Consider the following 23104-nt stretch of genomic DNA (forward strand, 5'->3'; position numbering starts at 1 on the left):
TGGATAAATGAAATGCTGTCTAATGATTTGTTATCATTGTATTTAGAAGAACAAGATTTTTTCATCACTGGACTGGGCTAATTTATTGGGCCTGATTTGTTTCATTTATTTTTGAGCCCAATTATTTTTGGCGGGAAGGAGTGGCGGAAAATTTTCATTTCGCTGTTGATATTTTATATTGATACAAAATGCGTCTTCGTTGGGAAAGAAGCCCGGGAAAATGGAGAAGTATTTGGTTTCGCGTAAACCCTCGATTGAAAGTGTTCGGCCACTTCCAAGGTAATTTTGTCGTCTGTTTATCCTTTTTGTTCAGTAGGTATTTGAGAGTTCTTAGTGATTAAAAATTTCAAAAGGAGGAGGCAATGGAAGAGGAGTTCGGTTGAACTAAATGGGAGATTTGAGCGTAACTACCGTCATGAGATGTTGGATCTGCTAATTCGATCGTACTCTGAGGTTTGTCTGGCTTTTCTCGGTCATTAAGTTTTTGGCTGTGTACTTTTTTTTTTGGTGTGCACTGTGTTTTTTAAGCTGTGTTTAATTTTTGTAAAGGTTGGAGTGTTTCCGCATCTGTATCAAGTGGACGGTTTGCCATGCCAGTCTCATGTATGCACTGATAACTTTGCTTATTGGTCATATGACTCCACTTGGGTGATTTAATTCAATGCAAAAATTTTTGGGCATGTACAGACAAATCGATTGGTTGGTGAGGCAAATGGTGATGGCCATCTCCCATTTAGAAAGTTAGTATTCTGGCTTCTTTGATTTTTATGACACGAATGAAGATATTAACAATTATTGTAATTATTACAGTTGGGAGAATATATGAATTTAAAAAATTATTATAATCATTAAGGTGTCAGAGTTCTCTATCTATATGCATGTATTCCTTCCTGTACTGATTTACAATGACTTAATTAAAATTCATATTTTTTTTTTTTCTGAAATATACTTTTCAAGTTGGTAGTTCTTGGACTCTGATCATGAAGCTCTACTAATTCTTTCTACATCTCAATTAGTTTAAGGCATGCTCATCATGGTTGGAAATCTTGAATGGTTAGAATGGTAAATGCAAAACATGTTCATATTTGTTTGTTTGTTATGAAATTTCAGTTTGGAAAACTTGACATGATCGTTTTATCTTAGGTTGATTTCTATTGTAAGATGTTTTATTTTATGAGCATAAAACGCTTTGGGTTTTTTCTATGCTTATTTTTATTTACTGGCAATTCTTGTTATGGTCAGTGTATTTGAAACTTGTTCATGTTTTTCATGGAAAAGTATTGAATTGGTAGTTAGCAATGGCGTGCGCTTGTAGACATGAAATGTTCCAGTGTGTTACTTTTCGTGGCATTAATGATTTCTCTCAACAAATAGCTTACATATGTTTGTTAACAGGCAAGGCATCTCTGCAGTAGATTTTGACAACAAGGTAAATACAAATTAATATCGAAATGTTTTAGTTGAAATGTTATGTGAGTGTGCTTTAAGTAAATGTCGTTGTAATGCTTCACAAGTAAACAATTCATGTATTATACTAAAATAACAAAAAGCATTTCATCCGGAGATATACATAAATTTAAACCGACCTACCATTGGAATTAATGTCATAGTTTCTATGTTATGCTTATGCTAAAAAAATTGATACAGACCAATATTTTTGCGAAAAAGCTTTGATTGAAGGCCTCCGAAAAATAAATAATCTATCCCGAGCTTGATGATATATATGCATAATTTTTTGAATAATGTATCTATTTCTTGTTGACCACTCTCCACGTGAATTCTCCACACCAGTGATTTTATGAGTATGTTCTTGTTTACTGTGAGAAGTACACAAATTTGATTAACGTATTGTTTTTATAACCCCTTCGTCTTATTTTTTTTCCCATTGCTTTGGTGTTTCAAATATTCCATCCATGTTTTGAATTGTACTCAGGGAATATACTTGGTGTCTGTGACCAAATCGGGTTGCTTAACAGTTCACGACTTTGAAACTCTTTATTGCCAGACACCTGAGTTAACTTGTAAGTTCTGTTTTGGTGGTTATGTTTTGCTTATTTTGAAAATACTGATCAAATTTGGGAGACTAGATGGATAATGTTTCATAGTCAATATTTAATTAAAGAATGATAAGAATTATTAGGAAAAGTCCTATAAACTTTCTTACCAGACCTGCTTTTATATCTGGCTAGATGTATGAAATTTTCCTCGCATATGTTTTGTTTTGACAATCTAATAATATGGCATTATCTTTGTTATAGCCTTCCAACTGTTAATTTATTTTCTTCCAAATTTGTCCAATTTATTTTTACCTTGCAATGATTATATATTCTTTAACATAAATAACTACTCTGGGTTTGATATTACTTGTTTTTACTGCCTTATGTCTTTGGAATGGTAAGAAAAAGTGCTTAACAATCTTCGATGCTGCGTGCTTCATATTGAAGTAGCCTTATATTTATTTTAGTCATAGGAGAGGGTGGAACTTCATATGAAGTGTTGATTATCATTTATACCTAATTTTGTATTAATTTGATGATAGGCTTGCGAGAAGATGAAAGCAAACATTTAATGCACCTGTCACTAAATCGACAACTTGATGCAGTCAGATGGAATCCTCTTAATCAGGATGAGGTTTAATTAAATTGCCTTATCACTCCGCATTTTACCATGGATTTTTATTAATCTTTGATTGTTTCTAAATGATGTCCATTACATGTTCCATGTAAAATGTTTTGGTTTTATCTTTTGAAGTTCTTTATGTCGTAGCTTGTCTGTTGTAAGTCAAGGATAATCTTGTGATGATTTGACTATTTTAAATGAAGTTATCAGATTCGTAAGTCCTTGTGCATGTTGATAAGCTTGATAAATACTTAGTATTTAAGCTTATTAACCTCTCTTATTTGTCTTTATTTCATGTGTTTGGTGTTTATTTCTTAGGTAGTTTATTAGTATTTTGTGTTTTGTTTAGTTAGAAGTATTTTTCTTTTCTTAGGTCATTGTATAGGTAATTGTATAGGAAAATGGAAGACTACTAAGCTGTCTGTCAGGACCATCTCGCCCAGCCAGAGCCCCCCACTCGCCCAGCGAGCCGTCTGTCTCGCCCAGTGAGACATAGCAGTTGTGTGGCAATTAAGTGATCTCTCGCCCAGCGGGAGATAAGGCTCTCCCGGTGAGAGGTCTCGCCCAACGAGCAGACAATTCTGGTTGGATAAGTTTCGAGAATCAAAGGAAAGGAGTTAGTTCTTTTTGTTGTAAAAACGCAGAAAAACTCGAAAGCTTCGGTCAAGGGGCACCTTGTGGACGAAATTACAGTGAATTCTTCCATCTATTCGTGCGAATTCATCAAATCCGTATGTTCTAGATGATTAGGAGTAGCTAATCTCTATTTTCATTAGGATTGGATGTAATGAATTCATATACTATGTAACTTTTACTATGCAATATAATCTCCTTCGTATTCAATTGTTCTATCTTGATTATTAATGTGTATGATAGGAATATCATGTTATTTGTTGTTACTAAATCATTGGAAAATGAATTTGTAACTAGACATGGATAGAACATCCCAAGAGTTATGATCTAGAAATAGACATTATCTCTTGGTCATTCTAGAAATGTGATCTTAATGCAAATTGTATTCTAAAATGGCTAAGTAATTAGAGTTTTAATATATGATTTAGAACTTGCTTCCAAGGGATTAGAGTAAGTATGCTTTTAACATGAATGTGAGTAGGAGAGATGTATATATTGTGTAGCGTTACATTAAGTTGATTCATGAAATTCAATCCTAATGATGTCTTTTACCGAATCATATCTTTATTTTTATAATTTTGCATACTTTATTGTACTTTGAATTAAAAATGTTTTTCACAATTGCTAAAATCAGTAAATAATCACAAGTAGATTAACAAACACAAATCCCTTGGGAAATCGACACTTGGATTACCATTTTACTACTTGAAAACGAATTGGTACACTTGTCAATAAGTTAACAAGTTTTTGGCGCTTTTCAAGTAGTAAAATGGTAGTCCAAGTGTCGATTTCCCAAGAGATTTGTGCTTGTTAATCTACTTGTGATTATTTACTAATTTTAGCAATTGTGAAAAACATTTTTAATTCAAAGTACAATAAAGTATGCAAAATTATAAAAACAAAGATGTGATTCGGTAAAAGTCATCATTAGGATTGGATTTCATGAATCAACTTAATATAACGCTACACAATATATACATCTCTCCGTACTCACATTCATGTTAAAAGCATACTTACTCTAATCCCTTAAAAGCAAGTTCTAAATCATATGTTAAAACTCTAATTCCTTAGCCATTTTAGCATACAATTTGCATTAAGATCACATTTTTAGAATGACCAAAAGATAATGTCTATTCCTAGATCATAACTCTTGGGATGTTCTATCCATGTCTAGTTACAAATTCATTTTCCAATGATTTAGTAACAACAAATAACATGATATTCCTATCATACACATTAATAATCAAGATAGAACAATTGAATACGAAGGAGATTATATTGCATAGGAAAAGTTACATAGTGTATGAATTCATTACATCCAATCCTAATGAAAATAGAGATTAGATGAATTCGCACGAATAGATGGAAGAATTCACTGAATAGATGGAAGAATTCGTTGTAATTTCGTCCACAAGGTGCCCCTTGACCGAAGCTTTCGAGTTTTTCTGCGTTTTTACAACAAAAAGAACTAACTCCTTTCCTTTGATTCTCGAAACTTATCCAACCAGAACTGTCTGCTCGTTGGGCGAGTCTTATCTCTCGCTGGGCGAGAGATCACTTAACTGCCACACAATTGCTATGTCTCGCTGGGCGAGACAGACGACTCGCTGGGCGAGTGGGGGGCTTTGGCTGGGCGAGATGGTCCTGACAGACAGCTTAGTAGTCCTCCATTTTCCTATACAATTACCTATACAATGACCTAAGAAAAGAAAAATACTTCTAACTAAACAAAACACAAAATACTAATAAACTACCTAAGAAATAAACACCAAACACATGAAATAAAAACAAATAAGAGAGGTTAATAAGCTTAAATACCAAGTATTTATCAAGCTTATCACGTGTTTTCTAGGACTGATGGTTTGTCGAATTCATTAGTAATAGCTTTATTTTTATAGACTACTCAATATTCTATTTGCACTTCTGTCTTACTATTTCGTTTCAGGTTGTTTGTGCATCTGTCAAAAGTAATGAAGTACTAATATTCGATATTGGATATGTCTCATCCGATCCAGTTGAAGTAATTTCCGTTCTTATCTGTTATCGTACTTGTTAAATGCTGTTTACATTAACTTTATGGGACCAGCTCTTTTCTTCCCAAAATCTCAATGTTTCTACTATCTACTGTTGATATTTGGCACAACTCCAAATTCAGTTGATATGAATTTCTTTTTCCATCATTCCTTTATTATTAAGCCTTGTCCATTGTTCTGAAATTTTTGTCAAATTATTTGTTGTTAATGAAAACATATAGTACCTTTACCAACCTTCATCAAATTATTACCCCAAATAAGCCGGTTTAGTATATTGCTACCGATTTCTTTTGGATGCATTATACAAACGAACCAGGAAGCACACGGTAGATACTAGTGCCTTTTGGAAGCGAATGCATATTGCATGAGATCATCTATTTACTTTATCAAATCACAAGTTGTTCTTTTACTTTTTTTAAGGGATATGCCAGGAAACTGCAAATTTCATCATATTTTTTTTTACTTCGTTTTACTTTTTTAATGCTTGGCTAACTAATTTTTGGCTCTTGAATTACTTAATACAGGTATTAAGAACAAGACGTACAGCCACAGTTAATGGATCCACCTTGCACAAAGGTCTCTCTGATGTCACTTTTACGTCAAATGACACAAGGTTGGTAACCTAGACCCAATTTAAAAGAATTGTTTGTCTGGAATAATGAAATTCCTAATACTGTTATCCATTATTATATTTATGACGCCTAAATATGTAATAGAAATATATGTAAACAGAAAAAAGAGAAAAGCATAAATACTAAACTAATGCGTTGGACAAAATGTGTGATTATTTAACAATTCCTAAAATGTTCTAAAATTTATACAGGTGGATAGGTTCTAAAATTTTAGTTTATATACCAGATTTTTCCTTACTATGAATTTGATAGGAACTGGAATTCGCTACAGGGATTAAAGCATAATTCAGAGAATAGAACTCTAGTTATAGTAGGAAAATTGCAAGAAAGTACAGAAATATAACTGAAAGTATCAGAGAAGTGTGGTTTCTCTGCCCTACCACAACAGCCACCCACGACTTCCTAAATGATTACGTGCCTTCTCTCTGTTTTATCCTTCGCTGTAAGTGTTTCCCCTTCTTTCCCTCCTTTCTTGCCATGTAAGCAAGGTTCTTACGGCCAAAATGTCTCTTCTGCCCTTTATTCATCACAGGCTCTGGCGTTTTAGTGCCGAATAAAATTGTAATTAAACATAAATATCTGGAAATTGCATTCGGCCCAAGAAATAGGATATTTGTAATCGTTTTACTAGTTAAAATCTGTATCTATTATCAGAAGCTTCACCATGGGAACATGCAATGAGCTAATATTTGATTTAAGGCTCAAACTTGACCAAACTCCTGGACTTGTGGGTGGTTGCTTTTTTAAATAAAAATGGAAGTAAAGATTAGTCCCAGAATATCAGATATCGACTGGGATATGCCTAGATCCTGAAGGCTAGGCAAAGGTCTACTGTAAGGCTTTTATCTCCAGGAGCTTACAAGTTTCTTCATGTTTTTCCACACGAAAGTTATTTGCCAACTCACCAAGAGGATCTCCTCAAAGATTGTCCAAGAGACTCATGTTCTTTGAAGTTACTATTATTATTTCCCATTGGCCGATCTGTTTGACAAAAATGGCAACGGCACTAGTGTTTGGTTACTCTTTGGTAGTACATATTGATTTCAGGTTTAATTACTCAGGTCTTTTAACATATTATTTTTTTATCTCTCTAGTGTAGGGACTAGAAGGTATTATGTGTAGCATTAAAAAGAACGATTTTTTAAGTATGAGGACTAAAGGTAAAATATGTACAACTATAGGGATTCAATGAGTTATTAAATACTGATTTCTTCAGATACATTAGTTTGATTAACAATCAACACATATTTACCAATCTTTTAATTCTTTGCATCATTGTGCATTTCTCAATTTGCTGGCAAATTTCAACAGGATACTTGCTTCTGATACACATGGTGCGATTAATGTCTGGGATAGAAGAGTGAACTCTCTACCTTGCCTTGAGCTTGCGTCTGCTTCATGTGGTACGCTTAACAGCATCCAATTAAATGCAGATAATCAGGTTAGGAATTGTGTATCTAGTCTATAGAGTAATTTTGTAATTCTTTAGGAGTGATGCATTTTTAAAGCTCAGTTACTGCCTTCCCTTTTTTAGACAAAGGCCCAAATGTGTCCTTAAACACATGTTAAGGATTCTAAAATATAAAATAAAAATCAATTGAATAAAATATTGAACATTTAAGAATTTAAGTTCCTGATATAGACTTCTAGTAAATTAATGATTGATACTGAAATATCCTCAATATTGACACTTTTGTCCCAACACAAGTGTTTAATTTTTAATGCAGTGGTCCAAATCTCCTGGTCCACTTAAAATTGTTGTCACTAACATAGTTCACGTGCAGTTGAATTGGGTTTTGGTTTGATCGAATTTTAGAATACACCTTTACTTTGTTCAGTCAGTACATGAGAATTTGCAAACTGTGATTATTCTATCCTTTCCAGATTATTTATGGTGCTGGAAAACATGGGCTCGTGCATGTATGGGATATTCGTGGTGGAAGAGCATCTGCCACTTTTCAAAGTCTCAAAGAGGTTATATTTATACATGGTGCTTTTTTGTTCTATTATGTTATGAAAAGCACACATAAAATTGTGCTAGAAGTCAACTACTGCTTGGACACTATCTCTGCAATGCATTCACTTCTACGTTGGTGGCTAATTAAGACCAAGCTTGCTTAGGCTGAGGGCAATTTCATTGAACCTGAATCCTAGTTAATGTCTTATTCTTTGCTTATTTACTAATTGAAGCTTTAGTCTTTAGTTTATTTTCATGAATTAGCTATCTCAAAAGTCTAAGTTGCTAGTTGAAGTCATAAATGGATCTTATGTCTTTAACATTACTTTTCACTCCAGACCCCTTGATTTAATGTTGAGCTAATTATGCTGTTAGGTGAACGCACATTAATTTTTTATGGTATTTGTAACAAAAAATGTTAATGAAATTTTAGTAACAGTGTTTAAGCATTGAGTTTTTAAACCGTACGAACAGTATTGGGCTAAAGATTACCGGGGAAGATAAAAAATAGTTTTACTTTGAATTTGGATATTAAAATTTGTGTTTGGTAATATTGAAGTGTGAGAATCTTGGTAAGGAGGGGGATAAATTACATGGTAGACACATTAACATGGTCCAGCAGTCCCGATGAAGTTAATTTTTTTGACCAATATTGCAAGTATGATGTTAAATACTGTCTACATACTGATATATTTATATATTCTACCTAAATACCTTGGATAAAAATTTTCGTAAATAAACATTGATGCGGAAGCTTGTGACTTCTTGATGCATGCCTTTCTACAGCTTGAATTTTAGGTCATGCGAACTTCGTCTCCAACTTCCTTTTGCTGAAGAAAATGTATTTACTTGCGACATATTTTTAAATGAAGCATGACTAATTGGTAAATGTTGTAAAATATATTAAAAATGCTTTTAGTGATGTTATTCTTCTTTGTTTGGTATTGTAGATATGCCATCCACCAATAAAATCAGTGAAGTTGGCAACATTGCTTGAGAAGATTGGATCTTTGAAGGTGCGGTTATCCTTCCTGCACCTATCTATTACTTATACAAATTAACAAGGAAAACTACTTACCTTTTGTGTGATGGCTGTACAGGTTTGTAAGTTGAACTACATATGAATGATTATTTTTAGTTATAAAAATGTAGCCCCAGTAACTTCAACATCATAACTTTGTCATATCTTTATTTGAAGTTTGATGTTCCAGTAAGACTAGTTTTCACTTAAGGCTTCTCTCAAGACATTTAAGTATTTTGGTGATTTTTTTTTCAACTTTTAGTTTTACATTAATCTATTTTTAGGTATGGTTTGGTTTCTAAACTTCGTTGCAAAGTTCATGTCCTTCCCTGACTTTCGCTTCACATGCATGCTTTGTGTTAGTTGCTGCAGAGGAGTCCTAAACAATTTATTTTTTTTCTCCCCATCAATACTGTTTCTCTCTTGGAACCTTTTTCCCGTGATATAAATTTATTATGTTGTGATGTTGTTCTTTATGTATATCACTTAACTATACAAATTAAGACAAAAATTGACAGTATTTACAGATGATTTCCCTATACTTTTTCTCAGACAATGTTGTTCATAAATATACTCTACCATAATTTTGAAGTTGTTAGCTGGCTCTATCATCTTGGGTTGTTTCTTTAGATTTCCTACCCTTTTCATCGAGGAGTATGTTTGAATGAGTTTCTCCATAAAAGCTTTTAGGAAAGAAATATATGAATACAAATTTAAAATTAACTTATATACATTTTAAAATAAAATTTTGAAGAAATTGTATCAGAAAACTTACAAATTAGTTCACTCCAAAGAGATTTTTAACATACAAAAAAGTCAATTTCATTTTTTTATTCATATTTTTCTCTTTTAGAAGTTCTTTTAGAAACTCTTCCAAATAAAAGTCTGCTCACTAATCTGTATTTAATATCACTGCATGTCAGTATGTGCTAAGTTTGGTGTCATACTTGTGACCTAATCCCCTACCTTAGATATCTGTATTTCACCATGTGGTATTGTCTTTTGCATACTAGCTGACAAGCAATTGATATGGTTACCCATTCGATGTATTCAGGCACAGGCAAATATTGTTCCCAAGGAGATTCACTCTATTAATATTAATCCATCATGCCCATATCAGTTAGCATTCCATCTTGTCGATGGCTGGTAAGTTGCCAAAATGTTTCTTCAGAGACTGTTAATAAGGAAAATTTCCATGTATTTGCATAATCATGTCCTCTATAAGTTTCTATCATTAAACTATAAACTGAAATTACGACTTAATTGCCTGTCACATGTTCGGTAAATATTGTTTCTAAATGGTCTCATTTTCTTGAATTTACTTCATTGTTGGATCTGGAATTTTATAGTTTGTACTCATTATCTACCTTCAAACAGTGCCGTTTGATATCGGTGGGGTTAGTATGTACATAAAATATTGGTGTGTGCTGTTTACTGAATCTTACTTATCAAGAAAAATGCTTCCCTAATACTCCATTGTGGTTATTTTTTCTCAATGTTTTCACGCAGGTCAGGCGTTTTGGATATTAATACTTTTGAAGTTACCCATATTCATTGCCCACCTCCTGCTTGGTTGTAAGTTTGCCCGTTTTCATCTAGAATCGCCTTTTCATATTTGTGAAATGGCTTCTTGAAATGTCTACTTACTTGTTTACTTTTTATTTTCTTTTGTTAGAAACGATTCCTACGTTCCCGCTGATCTATCATACTTAAGAAAACCTTCATGGTTATCAACTTGTTCGGTGAGGAGTTTATTGAATATAATGCACCTTTATATTTTTACACATGGTTTCCTACCAAAATTTGGACAAGTTTCTCAATAAATATCTTTTTTATCTAACATATCTGAACATAAGCTTTATTTTATATATATCTAAATATAACAATCAGATATTGATAATTGATCAATTATTGAAATAATCTTTAAAAATAATCTAATTTAAACCCCCGTTTATTGTTTGGTTTAAATGAAATATTGATCTTTCGGACTTTCCAATCAGGTGGCTCTTGATGCTTATATTAATCATTATATATATATTTTTTGTGGATAACCATTTATTTTATTTGTACACGAAATAATAAATGTAATTTATCACAGATCTATTTGGCCGGGTCATCATCTGATTGTGGTATCCATCTCCTGGATTTTTATCCCAGCACCAACTCACCAAGCCATGTGGATTACAAGTAAGGTCCTCGTTTGCTAATTGAAACACTCTATTGAGAAAGCACATGTACCCTAAAATCTGCTGTACTCAAATCAAATTAAGTTTACCTATGAAACTGCATTTCGCAATGTTTTTTTCTAAGCAGTTTTAATTTGCATATTTTTACAGGGAGGATATGCAAGAACTTTCAAGGCGGAAAAACCGAAGTAATCAGAACAGATTTATTTCTTTATCTGAAGGAGTTATCTCATGTGTTGCTCACCCTTTGTATAATGCTATCGTGGCAGGAACCAAGGTTTGTGAATTAGAAAATTCTGTTATTTTCGTTTTCTGTTTGAACTTGTGTTTTAAAATTAAAGAAGCTAGCTTTATGAATTCCCTGTCTGACAACATCTCGAACCGGTTTTTTATTAGTGCCTCCTAAATAAACTTATTTTCCTTCTTCTATAACATGGTCGAAGTACATTTATTAGTTAGATAGAATTTCTCAAATAACTAATTTTTAAAACAGAAAAAAAAAACTCATTTAGTTCTTATTAATTTTTTATAATCTTATTTATATAAGTCAATTTTAGTTTATGAAATATTTTATTTTACTTTTATTAATTTTTATCATAGAAATATTTACATAGTAGTTCCCTATACTAATCTTTCCTTTGGTAGAGAGTAAAGAAATAGAGGGTGTGTTTGTTACCTTTCAATAAATATTAATATCATAAATATTATTTTTCAATTACTAAGTTAAACGTTTGCATTCACAAAAGTTATTATACATTCAGTTTTCATTATTTCATTTTTCTACTAATTAACCACAGCTTTATTTTATTTATAATTTATCTTTAATGGTGAGTTTTCTCCAAACTCCATTGTGTTAATAACTATTCAATTTCAATCCATGTGTAACTTGACATCCGAAGCTTGTGTTTCTATTAAAACGATAGAAAACAAGCAAGCAGTTATTAATTATAGAAATTCAAATAATTATCAACATGAGTTTTTGCCCATAACATGATTATTTTTCTTAAACGATCATTTCATAACAACTTTTTAACGTTCATTTCCAAAGAAGTTTTTTATTTTTGGGGTTCATGAAACTTTTTTCTCACCATTTGTCAGATTACCCTCTCCCCATCTTTCTTTTCTTTTCCTCAATTCAACGAACCATACTACCCTTGTTTTTAATTGAGCATGTTTGGGAGTAATGAAGGTAAACATTATTGGTACTGAGGTTGATTGATTATTGGTTTCAGAAAACTTCTTTGCTCGTGATTTCTCAAAGGCAAGAGTCATTCAGAAGTGAAGATTAGTCCCAAGCTTTGACAGGATTTTCTATTTACTGTATTCCCCTAGTCTGAATTTATAGATGAGTTAATGTATAATTCCTTGTTAATAATGTTTTCGTATACTTTACCTCGTCTTGAATCTCCTGTTCAAAATGGGAAAGAAAAATTATTTTATGTAATTTTTTTCAGTTGAATTGGATTATTGACTGCGAATAATTTTGTTATAAAATTTTCACAAATTTTAGTTGCCTGTTATCAAAACTGTAGATGTTTATGCCTGTGTATGTATGAGAAATTTGAATTACATTATCTGATTTTACACCTTTTCAAGTTTACATTTTGCCCTTTTTGTATTGTGAATTCGAAAATTGGAACCAAATACTATATTTTAACAGAGAAGAGTGTCGACTGATACATGACATTATTTGGGGCCTTAATTTCATGTCACAACTCTTGTCATGACAGACATCTGAAATATTAATCTTTTTCTTTTGTATATTTTAATTTTGAGCATAGCTTAATCATTGGAGACCAGAAAAATGTCACAAATCCTTTTCAATCAATCAAATGTGAGGTAGGTATAGGATAAGAATAGAATACCACGTATGCATATAAAATACCATGTATCCTCCATATAATTTCCATAATTATAGTGTTGCTACATTATTACTTAATCTATAGAATAAAAGGACTCACAGAAAGCTTCGACTAAATAAATGGGCTGACCCATCCTTGTGCTTCTCATGTCCAATCTCCTGTCACCACTTCATATTAACTCACCCCAAATTTAGAAGCAACTAAGTCAACTTTTGGATATCATTACTCTACTTCAATTTTGGCACAAATAATTTGTTAAACTTTTTTTATTTTTCGATTGATTCTGAAATCGTATCTTAAATATTTGAGTCATAGTCATAAAGAAATCGAGGTAAAACACTACTCCACACATGTGAGGTGCCATGCATGCATGGTAATAGACAATAATATATATTTTTTCTTTAAATTTGTACTCTTTTTAACCGAGTGAAATGCATGTAATAAATAATAATAATATTTTCTTTTTACTCCAAACTTTCTTTATGTTTTGAAAAATAGTTTCAAATTTAGTCGAAATTTGTCAGAGGGTTTCTTTACAACATTATATCATCATATCACATGCCTCTAATAGTCACCCTTGGTATTATAAATAGTTAATTCTTGTTGTGTAGGTTTTGTTATTGGTGCATTATATTATGTTACATACACAGTCATAGATTCTCCACATTGAAGGCACCAGAAATAAAGTATAAAAATAAGAAGAAGAAAGAGAGAAGACACATAGAAAAAGGTGAGTTGAGGTGGTGTTGTCATTTTATATACTGAACAAAGAGGACCACACTTGGTTTGGTTCCTTTCTTTACAACTTCCTCTTTTGTTCCCCGCAAGAGACGCGGAATTCATATCACTTGTATCTTTCACCCAAGACTGTGTGACCATCACTGATAATGAAAGAGAAGCAATCCTCATGCACACAAATCTACAAACCAGGCTCATGCTCATCTTCTCTCTGCAAAGAAACAAAAGAGTTTTGCAACTAAGTTTTCAGAATTCTTCTGCAATAATGCTAAATGGCCATTACTGCAATGCCACATTTTCTAATGGTTTTGTGGTCCCACATTTCCTTTCTTTCGTATGAAATAATCTTGCATGGAATCGGTATAAACTTAAATGGTTTCACATGTGACAGCAATTTATATAACAGTGTGTAAAAATCAGTCATATACAAGTAACAATTACTGTTAAGAAGTGTTACAATATACAAGTAACACTTATACATTGATTTTATTCAGTAAGTTGATCTTATCTCTAGTGGACATAAAACTTTTAACACACTCTCACCCTGAAACATATACATCTCGAGGCATGGAAGTAGATATTAATGGATAGTCCATTCGCGGGCTGATAACGAGTGAAACAATAAACCCAACAAATAACAAATTTTGCTAGGATAAGTTCTAACTCATTACTCTTATACCATGTCAAGAAGTAGAGTTTAACCTAACTCAATCTTACAAAATTGATTTGTAAGATAAGGTTTATACATTTATATATTGTAGGTTGGCCTTATTTAAGGTCAATGTAAGTGTTCCAACAACAACTACTTAGATTTAATTTGAAGAAAACAAAACTAATAAAAGTATTATTAAAGAGAACGGTTGATTGGTTAATATTTAAGGTAGTTGTGTGTTGAAGTCAAGATTGTTATTAAAATAGAAAAATTTACCTCAATTGATTACATGATGGTTAGGTTTGGTCTTAGAAGCAAAGCATGTAAGGGGTATGGTGTGATGGTAAAGTTGTGTGCATGATTTAAATTATGAAGAGAAGTTAAAAGATGCTTAAATTGATGAGCAGTGGTTCCTAGGGCTTCCCTTATCTTAAGTCATTTTTGGAGACTTTGGTGTCCCCTACCTCCTTGCCAATGAAGTCAATTATTGACACAAGAGACAGAAAGATACCTTTCCTAAGCAAAATCTTGCACCATAATTAGTCCCTGTTTACTCTGATATATCGTTAGGGGGTCCCATTTGATGGAGAAAGAAATCTACAATTTCTTCATATATGTGCTATCTATGCTACTTTGCTGTTATGTTATGTCTGTATTAGCAATGCAATTTCTTAATATTGATGAGGGAGACTTCATACCAGTGTAGGTTTAAGTAGTGTTTTAAAAAATTTAAGGAATGGTTCAGAGATATAATTAGACAAAAAAAATAGACATGCACGCTGAATATATAAAGAAAGAAAAACTATGACATTTTGGTGTTTATATGGTGTAAAGTACTAAGACAAGTTAGAAGATTAGATAGCCTTGTTTAAATGAATCTCTTTCTCTTTTCTTGGGGTGGTTTTTCTGATTTATTGTTTTGTTGTTTTGTTTAAAATGATTGTTTCTTATCTTCTTTTCACTTCTGTAATTTTCTCTCAGCATCTTGTAAAGTTTTCTTCAGCTGTCAAAACCGTTAAAATGAATAAGTTAAACTGTACAACATGGTTTTGTTACATTTTTTTGACATGTTTAACTCTTTTGCTCACAATATAAATGTAATATCATAATTTAATTCAAGTATTGAGTTCTGATGCAGTCAGTTAAGTAAGAAAAAGTACCTTTTTCCGCATAGTACTTTATCTAATCTTAATAAATTTTGTAGGTGAGTCGTTTCTACGTAAGAGTGGTCACCTTAGTAAAGAACTCCCATGAAAACATTTAACTGGTTTTGATCAAATAATATTACACATTTTTTAACCAAAAACTTGAAAACATTGAGTTTGTTATTGCGTTGTTTTTTAGGAATTCAAGTGAATTTAAGTTCCACATTGGCTAGTAGAGCATTATATAAGAATAAAGATCTATAAATCCATTGTTTAAGGTTTTGGGTTAAGAGTGGTGTCAATTCCTTATGTGGTTGAACTCAGTCTCATTGGTGTTGTTTCTCTCCAGTAAAACCCCCTCCTTATAAACCTAATATTGTTGTTTTTACCCATTACTTCAAAACATTAAGTCTATGAATCTTTTATCTTATATGGTGTTTAACTACCTTATAGAAGATATAGACTCATACTTGAATTATTCCTAAAAATATCTTACATAAATATAAAAATAGCATATAACAATAATAATAATAATAAAAAAAATGATGAACAGATCATAACCAACTATGTTTACATCACCTTGTGAAAATAACTATGTCAACAACTTTACCTCCACTAGGTTTAAATAACAGTCTAAAACATTTAATATTAGGGTCAATATCCCTCAAAGATTCCACTGTCCTATAGGAAATTATAGTTGCAGTTATGAAAAAGATACCAGATTGGATGATAAAGATTCTCAGTTTTGAAAAATACCCTTTGGTAGAAATGTTCATATATGCCATTGGACAGGGTTATTTTGGTAATTTACAGAGCTTCCCAATGGCCACTTGATCACTTGATCCCCACTGTGACACTCTGTCTCCAATATATGATTCAATGTCTGTTGAGTGTCAAGCTTTTGGAACGTTTTGGTTATTTTTCTTTTCCCTTTTGGCCAAAAGAAACTGCACCTTTCACGCCTCAGTATCATTCGTCTTCAGTTTTTTAATTTGCAGAGTATGGACCTCAACCAACATAATTGCACGTTAGGGATTTGAAAAAGAAAAAAAAAAGTTACTTTAGCAGTTGGAGTAAGTTAAAAGCTTCTAAATTGTCCAAAACGAGCTTAAATCAATGAATTTTAAAAGTGGGTTTCTTCTTAAGAATTTTCCCAGTGACCTTACTTGTCAGGACATGTTTAGCACTTAAACTCCCATTTGATTCAACAGAAGGAACCTTCTCTGTTAGGTCTTTGGCTCAAAGCCAAGTAAGGAAGAAAATGGTAAATAAGACCATACACACATGTAATGAGAAGCTATAAGGTTGGCTTAGTAATAAAAATTGGAAAGAAAGGTAATTAAAACTATTCTCAACCAAAAACTTTAAGTCAATGAGTTTATGAATCTTTATTTTTATATAATATTTTACTTTCTTATTTCAATTCAATGTGAGACTTATACTCATACTTAAATTTCTAGCAGTATGAAAAATGTTGTAGATTCAACTCTTCTACCGACAAAACTAACATCTAACATTTACCCGATATAAAGAAAAACACACAATTTATGAAATGAGTATACTAGGGGTGGGCAAAAGATTTAATTTTCTTGATCCAATCCACTTTTGCTCCAATCCACTCCATTTATAATCCATTTTATTAAAAATCTAATCCATTTAAAATCCATTTAATGGATATGGATTCCAATCTAATTTACATTTTATATATCTTATGGATTGGATATCCATTTTATAAATCAAGATTTTTAAATATGGATAATCCAAAAAATCCAATCCAAATTTTCAATTTAAATTTTTAGTTGGGTTAGACTAAAGGTTGAGATGAACTATATTAAATTCAGAGTTGGATGGGCCTTGCTCGACGACCTATAAGGATCGGACAGGCTCGACAACCATAAGAGGTTGGGCGGGCCTAAAGATATGAACGAGATAGGTGGGCCCGACAAACCGAACGAGTCGATCAGGCCCAATGACCTGATGAGCCAGGTGGGCCCGAAGACCCAAACAGGCTAGCCAGGTTCGAAGATCCGAACGGGCCAAGCGGGCTCGAAGACCCGAACAGGCCAAGCGGGCTCGATGACCCGAATGGGTCAAGCGAGCTCGAAGAACTGAACGGGTCAGGCAGGCCCGAAGACTCGAACGGGTCAGGCGAGCCCGATGACCCGAACGAGTAAGGTGGGCTCAAAGAATCGAACGGGATAAGGCGGGCCCGAAGACCCGAACGGGTCAGGCAGACCCGAAGACCCGAAAGGGTCACGCAGACCCGAAAACCCGAACGAACCAGGCAGAACCAATGACGAAAACATGTCAGGCAACCCAAAGACCCGAAAGAGTCAGGCAGGCCTAAAAACCCGAACAGGCCTGACAACCCGAACGAGCCCGAAGACCCGGATGGGCCGGACGACCTGGATGGGCCAGACGACCTGGCGACCCGGACGGGCCCGACGACCTACACGGGCCTTACGACCCGGATGGGCACTACAACACGAACGACCCGAATGGGCCCGACGATCCGGACAGACCTGACGACTTGGACGACCCTAACGGGCCTGGCGATCCGGACGAGCCTGACGACCTACACGGGCCTTACGACCCGGATGGCACGATGACACGAACGAGCCCTACGACCCAGACGGGCCCTACGACCCTGACGGGCTCGACATCCCGGACAGGCCCTACGACCCGGATGGGCCCGACGATTCAGACGGGCCTGATGACCTTGACGTACCTGACGACCCAGACGGGCCCCACGATTCGAACGTGCCCGACTACCCGATTGGGCCCGACTATTTGGACCGGTCCGTTCGGGTCGTCTGGCCCGTCCGGGTCGTTGGGCCCATTCGGGTCGTCCGGCCCGTTCGCCTCATCGAGCCTGTTCGTGTTTTCGGGCCCGTTCGGGTTGTCGAGCCCGTTCGGGTCATCGGGTCCGTTTGGGTCGTTCGGGTCGTCGGGCCCGTCTGGGTTGTTCGGGTCGTCGATCCCATCTGAGTCATTCGGGCCTTAATGACACAAGTTTTAAGAAATTCAATTTAAATTTCTTTTATTAAAAATGGATTCTGGATTTTAAACTTAATCCAAATATTTGGATTGGATTTAAATCTTGATCCAAATATTTGGATCTGGATTTAAAAAAAATCCAAACTACTTTTGCTAAAAAAATGGATTTGGGTCAAAAATCTAATCCAATTATTTGGATCTAAAATGGATGTGGATTGGATCATTAAATATCCAATCCATGCCCACCCCTAGAGTATACGAAAGTGAACATAGTGGGATCTAAAATATTACCTTATCACATAAGAACATGTTCTAATCATGAAAAGTAAAAGCCGCCAAGGTGAATTGATGCCTTTGTGAACGAAGCTCTACAAAGGAACATAACATAACCGTGTTATTATTAACTGTGATGATTACACACGAAGTATGAATTAGAATTAAAGCAACATCCAGTCCAAAGTATTCCTAAGTTGAAAGCAGAAATGGTTGACCACAGATGTGAAAGTGGAAGATAGTGGCATGGAACTTCTCATGTTCGTACTAAAGCAATCATGTGAAACAGTGGTACCACCACCAAATGCTGAATTCTGGTAATTTTTGGAATCTGTGGGTAAATTCGTAAACTTGCAACATTACAAAAACATGTAAGACTTAAATTCCTTCTCTCTTACTCTTTTTTTTTTTTTTCACATCATCATCACATAGACTTACTCCATTAGTTTTTCCTATGAGAATAAAAACAAAACTCTTTGGTCTTAGGGTGACCCTCTCTATCTATCTCTCTTCCTATTTTCTGGTTCTCCAAGGTTCTGCTTTAGATATAGGCTTAAAATCAAGTCCAACCATTAAATACCACTTGGTCATCCCTTTTTTCTTCTGACCCTTATAAATTAAAATTTCTAATTTCATCTGGTGCCCATATTATCCTCTGGAAACTTGCATGTTCCACTCTGTTTCTTTCTCTGTTCTGCTTCATGGCTACTGCAGCAACATCAGCACAGGTTTTCAAAGACTTCAAGGACACCAGCAATGGCAACCCTGAGATTACAAGGCAAGAAATTCAGGCCGCCATAGCCAAAGCAGTGGAGCTGAGAGCTCTTCATGCGGCTCTGATGCGAGGAAATAGCCCAGCCAATGCTAGATTCCCTTCCCCTTCCCCTGCTTCGCGCCCTGTTTCTCACTTCTCTGCCCAAGATTACCCTGTTTTCACTCCAGTGGGTATTGTAATTTTTTCTTGAATTTTGGCTTGAAAAATTGTTTCTTACTTATTTTGATGAACTGGGTATCCTACAATCTTCGCAATTCATTGCAAAGCAGCGATTTTTTTCTCAAAGAAACAGAGTCCTTTTGTTGGATTGGATTATCTGTTGCTAGCTTATGTTTGAATTCATGATAAGGACCATATTTAAGATACTTGAATTTGTGGAATATGCAAGTGTTTGTGGTGCTCCCCTTTCCCTTGAACGCTGCTATTTATTACAATTGAAAGGATTATGAAACTGCTGCTTTCTTTATGGCTGGTTAGGTAGATGTCATTATTAGTGCGGTTACATCCTTACTCGGTTCTCCTCTTTTTTCTTATTTAATCTTGAGAAAACACCGACCATGAATGAAAGTTTTGACTATTTGAGCATTTTTGGATTTTCGCTTTAAATTCTGTGTCATGGAACTCTTTAATGTTCATTAAGTCAGCTGAGCTGAGCCTGAGGCAAAGTGTGAAACTTTTTAATTTATTGTCTTAATCACTCTTTAATCAGAAGAATAATTTAACGTTTTTATCATTTTTTCATTACTTTCTGATTCTACCGGTATTTGCGGCTGCAACTGCTCTTTAATATATTTTTCCCTTTTGAATTTTGATTGATGATAAGTTTCTGAAGTTGAGAAATATTGACAGAGCTATGAAGATGATCCAGTGGTGGGGTTCAACCAAAACTCTATGAAAAGCCTAACAGTATCAGAAAGTTGGGATGGGAGTCTTCTAGAAGGAGGAAACAGCATAGAAACCATTGTAGCAGATTACAAGGAGAAATCAAGTTCAAGAAAAGGACTATATTCAGGTTTTGCCAACCATGATTCTCACACATGCCCTACTGATGATGCCAAATCTGTGATTGGCTCTTGTGCAAATCAAATTACTGTTCTTCAAACATCACCTGCAAATGATCACTTCAAAGGTAGAAGGAGAAACAGCATGGAGGATTTCAAGTCCATATCTTCCTGCAACAAATGCAACCCTGCCACCATAACTAACGATTTTGAGAATGCAAGGAGCAGCAAGAGCTCCAACATTATTGTCCCAGTCACGGATTCACACTCATCTCTTCAATCCCAACCCAAGAGCAAGGGGGTGATTTCTTGGTTGTTTCCTAGGTTAAAGAAGAAACATAAGAATGGGAGTTCCCCTAATAGAGCAGAATCTGAGGATGTTTCTCAGGTTCTCAAGGACTTGGGAATAATGTCAATTGAGACATTGAAGAAAGAGCTGGTGGAAGCAAATGAAAACCGAGATGTGGCCTTAATGGAAGTTTCTGAGATGAGAGGTTCATTGGGAGAGCTGAAACAGAAGCTTGAGTATTTGGAGAGTTACTGTGAAGAGCTGAAGAAAGCTCTAAAGCAAGCCGTGAAGACAAGGGATTCTCAACTTTGTGACCAACTTAGTAATCTTCCTCAGAGGGGGAAACTATTTGAAGGAAATGGGGAAAATGTGATGCCTGTGAGTGAAGAAGTAATGGTAGAGGGATTCTTGCAGATAGTTTCAGAGTCCAGATTATCAGTGAAGCAGTTCTGTAAAACCCTTATAACCCACATTGAAGAGACTGATCATTCTTTGACAGAAAATTTGAACTTGCTTCTGCAACCATACAAGTTATCTCTGAGTTCCAAGTTCTCAAAGGCAGTTCTATACCATTTTGAAGCTTTTATAAATCAGTCTCTCTACCAAGACTTTGAGAATTGTGTTTTCCAAAAGAACGGTTGCTCAAAATTCCTAGACCCGCAGCAGGATCGTCACTCACAATTCTCTTCTTTTGTTGCCCTTAGAAACTTGAGCTGGAATGAGGTACTGAGAAAGGGAACAAAATATTACAGTGAAGAGTTTAGCAAGTTCTGTGACCAGAAAATGAGTTGTATCAACACTACTCTAAAATGGACAAGGCCATGGCCTGAACAGCTTCTTCAAGCTTTCTTTGTGGCGGCAAAGTGCATGTGGCTGTTACATTTGCTTGCTTTTTCTTTCAACCCTCCGTTGGGAATTTTAAGGGTTGAAGAGAATAAAATCTTTGATCCTCACTACATGGAAGATATGTGTCCAAGGTCACAAGGGCCAAGCAGAGTTAAGATCATGGTGATGCCGGGATTTTATGTGCAGGATAGGGTCTTGAGGTGTAAAGTTCTTTGCAGGTACAAGTCTGCAGCATAAATAAACTAGTAATAAGTTTTATATGTACATTTTTTTTTTACTTTAGACTTTTCCTCCTGTAAGTCTGTAACTAGCAAACGTATGAGATGATTAATAATAGTTGTAAGTGATTTAATTTATTGCATGTTCAACTATGGGTGCTTGTCATTGAATAGATAAAGATTCAAACGTGCAGAGAATTGTCGTTAAATGAAATTATGTTTGTCACTCGTTCTGTCATAATTGCGAATACTCCCAATTTGATGTAGTTCAGAACACAGAAGATGCATTAAAAAAGCGCATATTTTCAGCTATTGGTTAACCGGTGGCCAAAAATTACATTTCTGGTAGGACCCAGAAACCTATACGGATAGTACCTGTTTTGCTTAATTTACTGATCACTGCATGATTGTACTGTTGCTTGATTTACAAACTAATATAGATTCAGATGGTCTTTATGAAGATTAAGACAAAAAGAGGAAATATTTTTCTTAATTAAAATTACTATAACTGGGAAAATAAACTCGTTGATGAAGTAGCAATTATTGATATTGAAGGGAACGCACCACCTACTTTCTTTCTATATTCGCATCGTAACGTTTGAGATTTTTATATGCATATGGCATTTACAAGCGGTAGTTCTCCGTTCGTCAATATTGAAAGAAGATCGGTGCTTTGAAATTTAAAAAAATTTTGTAATATTTTTTTAATTTTTTTACTATTCGTCGTTTCTTTTTCAACATTTTTTCTTCTGATGGTGTATAGTAACTACATGAATTCCACCCTCTTTATTGATTTACTTACAATACAAATACAAACTAATTTTTAACAACTGCCATGGTTAAGACACAAGAAATAAAGACTAGGTCTAAAAGTGGGGAAAATTTTCCTAATTGCCAGAGACAGATACTAGGGAAAGAAACCGGTTGATTTAATAAGCCGTTTTCTTTCTAAACATGCATAGTGATGTTTATCAGATTTTTTAGAACAAAACCGAGAGAGTAGTAGGAAGAACTATTGAGGTAGAAAGAAATTGAACGAAGCCTAGACGTGCCATATCAATGGTGTGTCTCGTGTTCAACACGTATTAGACACCGTAACTCGTACATACTTCTACGACACATGTGTCAATAAAGTGTTTAATTTAAAGGATATTTTTTTTATCTTTGACATAATTTTGACATGATTTCAACATAATATTAATAACTACATATTCAATAATTTTTTAA

The 23104-nt window shown here is 34.4% G+C and overlaps 2 protein-coding genes across 5 annotated transcripts; both read left to right on the forward strand.

Moving 5' to 3' along the window:
- Positions 1–123: 123 nt before the first annotated feature.
- On the forward strand, positions 124–12540 carry LOC114168879. Of its 2 annotated transcripts, none has more exons than XM_028053847.1 (18): positions 124–279; positions 357–453; positions 550–603; positions 688–740; positions 1396–1429; positions 1934–2021; positions 2540–2631; positions 5198–5272; positions 5810–5898; positions 7229–7358; positions 7802–7891; positions 8825–8890; positions 9950–10041; positions 10405–10470; positions 10571–10637; positions 10994–11082; positions 11232–11358; positions 12314–12540. In XM_028053847.1, the coding sequence occupies exons 1-18, from the start codon at positions 221–223 to the stop codon at positions 12368–12370; spliced, it is 1425 nt and encodes a 474-aa protein (XP_027909648.1). In that variant the 5' UTR covers positions 124–220; the 3' UTR covers positions 12371–12540. The 2 variants fall into 2 exon arrangements, with proteins under 2 accessions (XP_027909648.1, XP_027909647.1); XM_028053846.1 differs by having other exon boundaries at positions 127–279; positions 354–453.
- A 6370-nt stretch (positions 12541–18910) lies between these two features.
- On the forward strand, positions 18911–22050 carry LOC114169602 (IRK-interacting protein). 3 transcript variants are annotated; one of them, XM_028054837.1, is made up of 3 exons: positions 18911–19689; positions 20275–20283; positions 20373–22050. In XM_028054837.1, the coding sequence occupies exons 1-3, from the start codon at positions 19450–19452 to the stop codon at positions 21894–21896; spliced, it is 1773 nt and encodes a 590-aa protein (XP_027910638.1). In that variant the 5' UTR covers positions 18911–19449; the 3' UTR covers positions 21897–22050. The 3 variants fall into 3 exon arrangements, with proteins under 3 accessions (XP_027910638.1, XP_027910640.1, XP_027910639.1); XM_028054839.1 differs by lacking the exon at positions 20275–20283 and having other exon boundaries at positions 18914–19693; XM_028054838.1 differs by lacking the exon at positions 20275–20283 and having other exon boundaries at positions 18916–19689.
- The last annotated feature ends 1054 nt before the right edge of the window (positions 22051–23104 follow it).

Source organism: Vigna unguiculata, chromosome 11, assembly GCF_004118075.2.
Source record: "Vigna unguiculata cultivar IT97K-499-35 chromosome 11, ASM411807v1, whole genome shotgun sequence".
Taxonomy (NCBI): domain Eukaryota; kingdom Viridiplantae; phylum Streptophyta; class Magnoliopsida; order Fabales; family Fabaceae; genus Vigna; species Vigna unguiculata.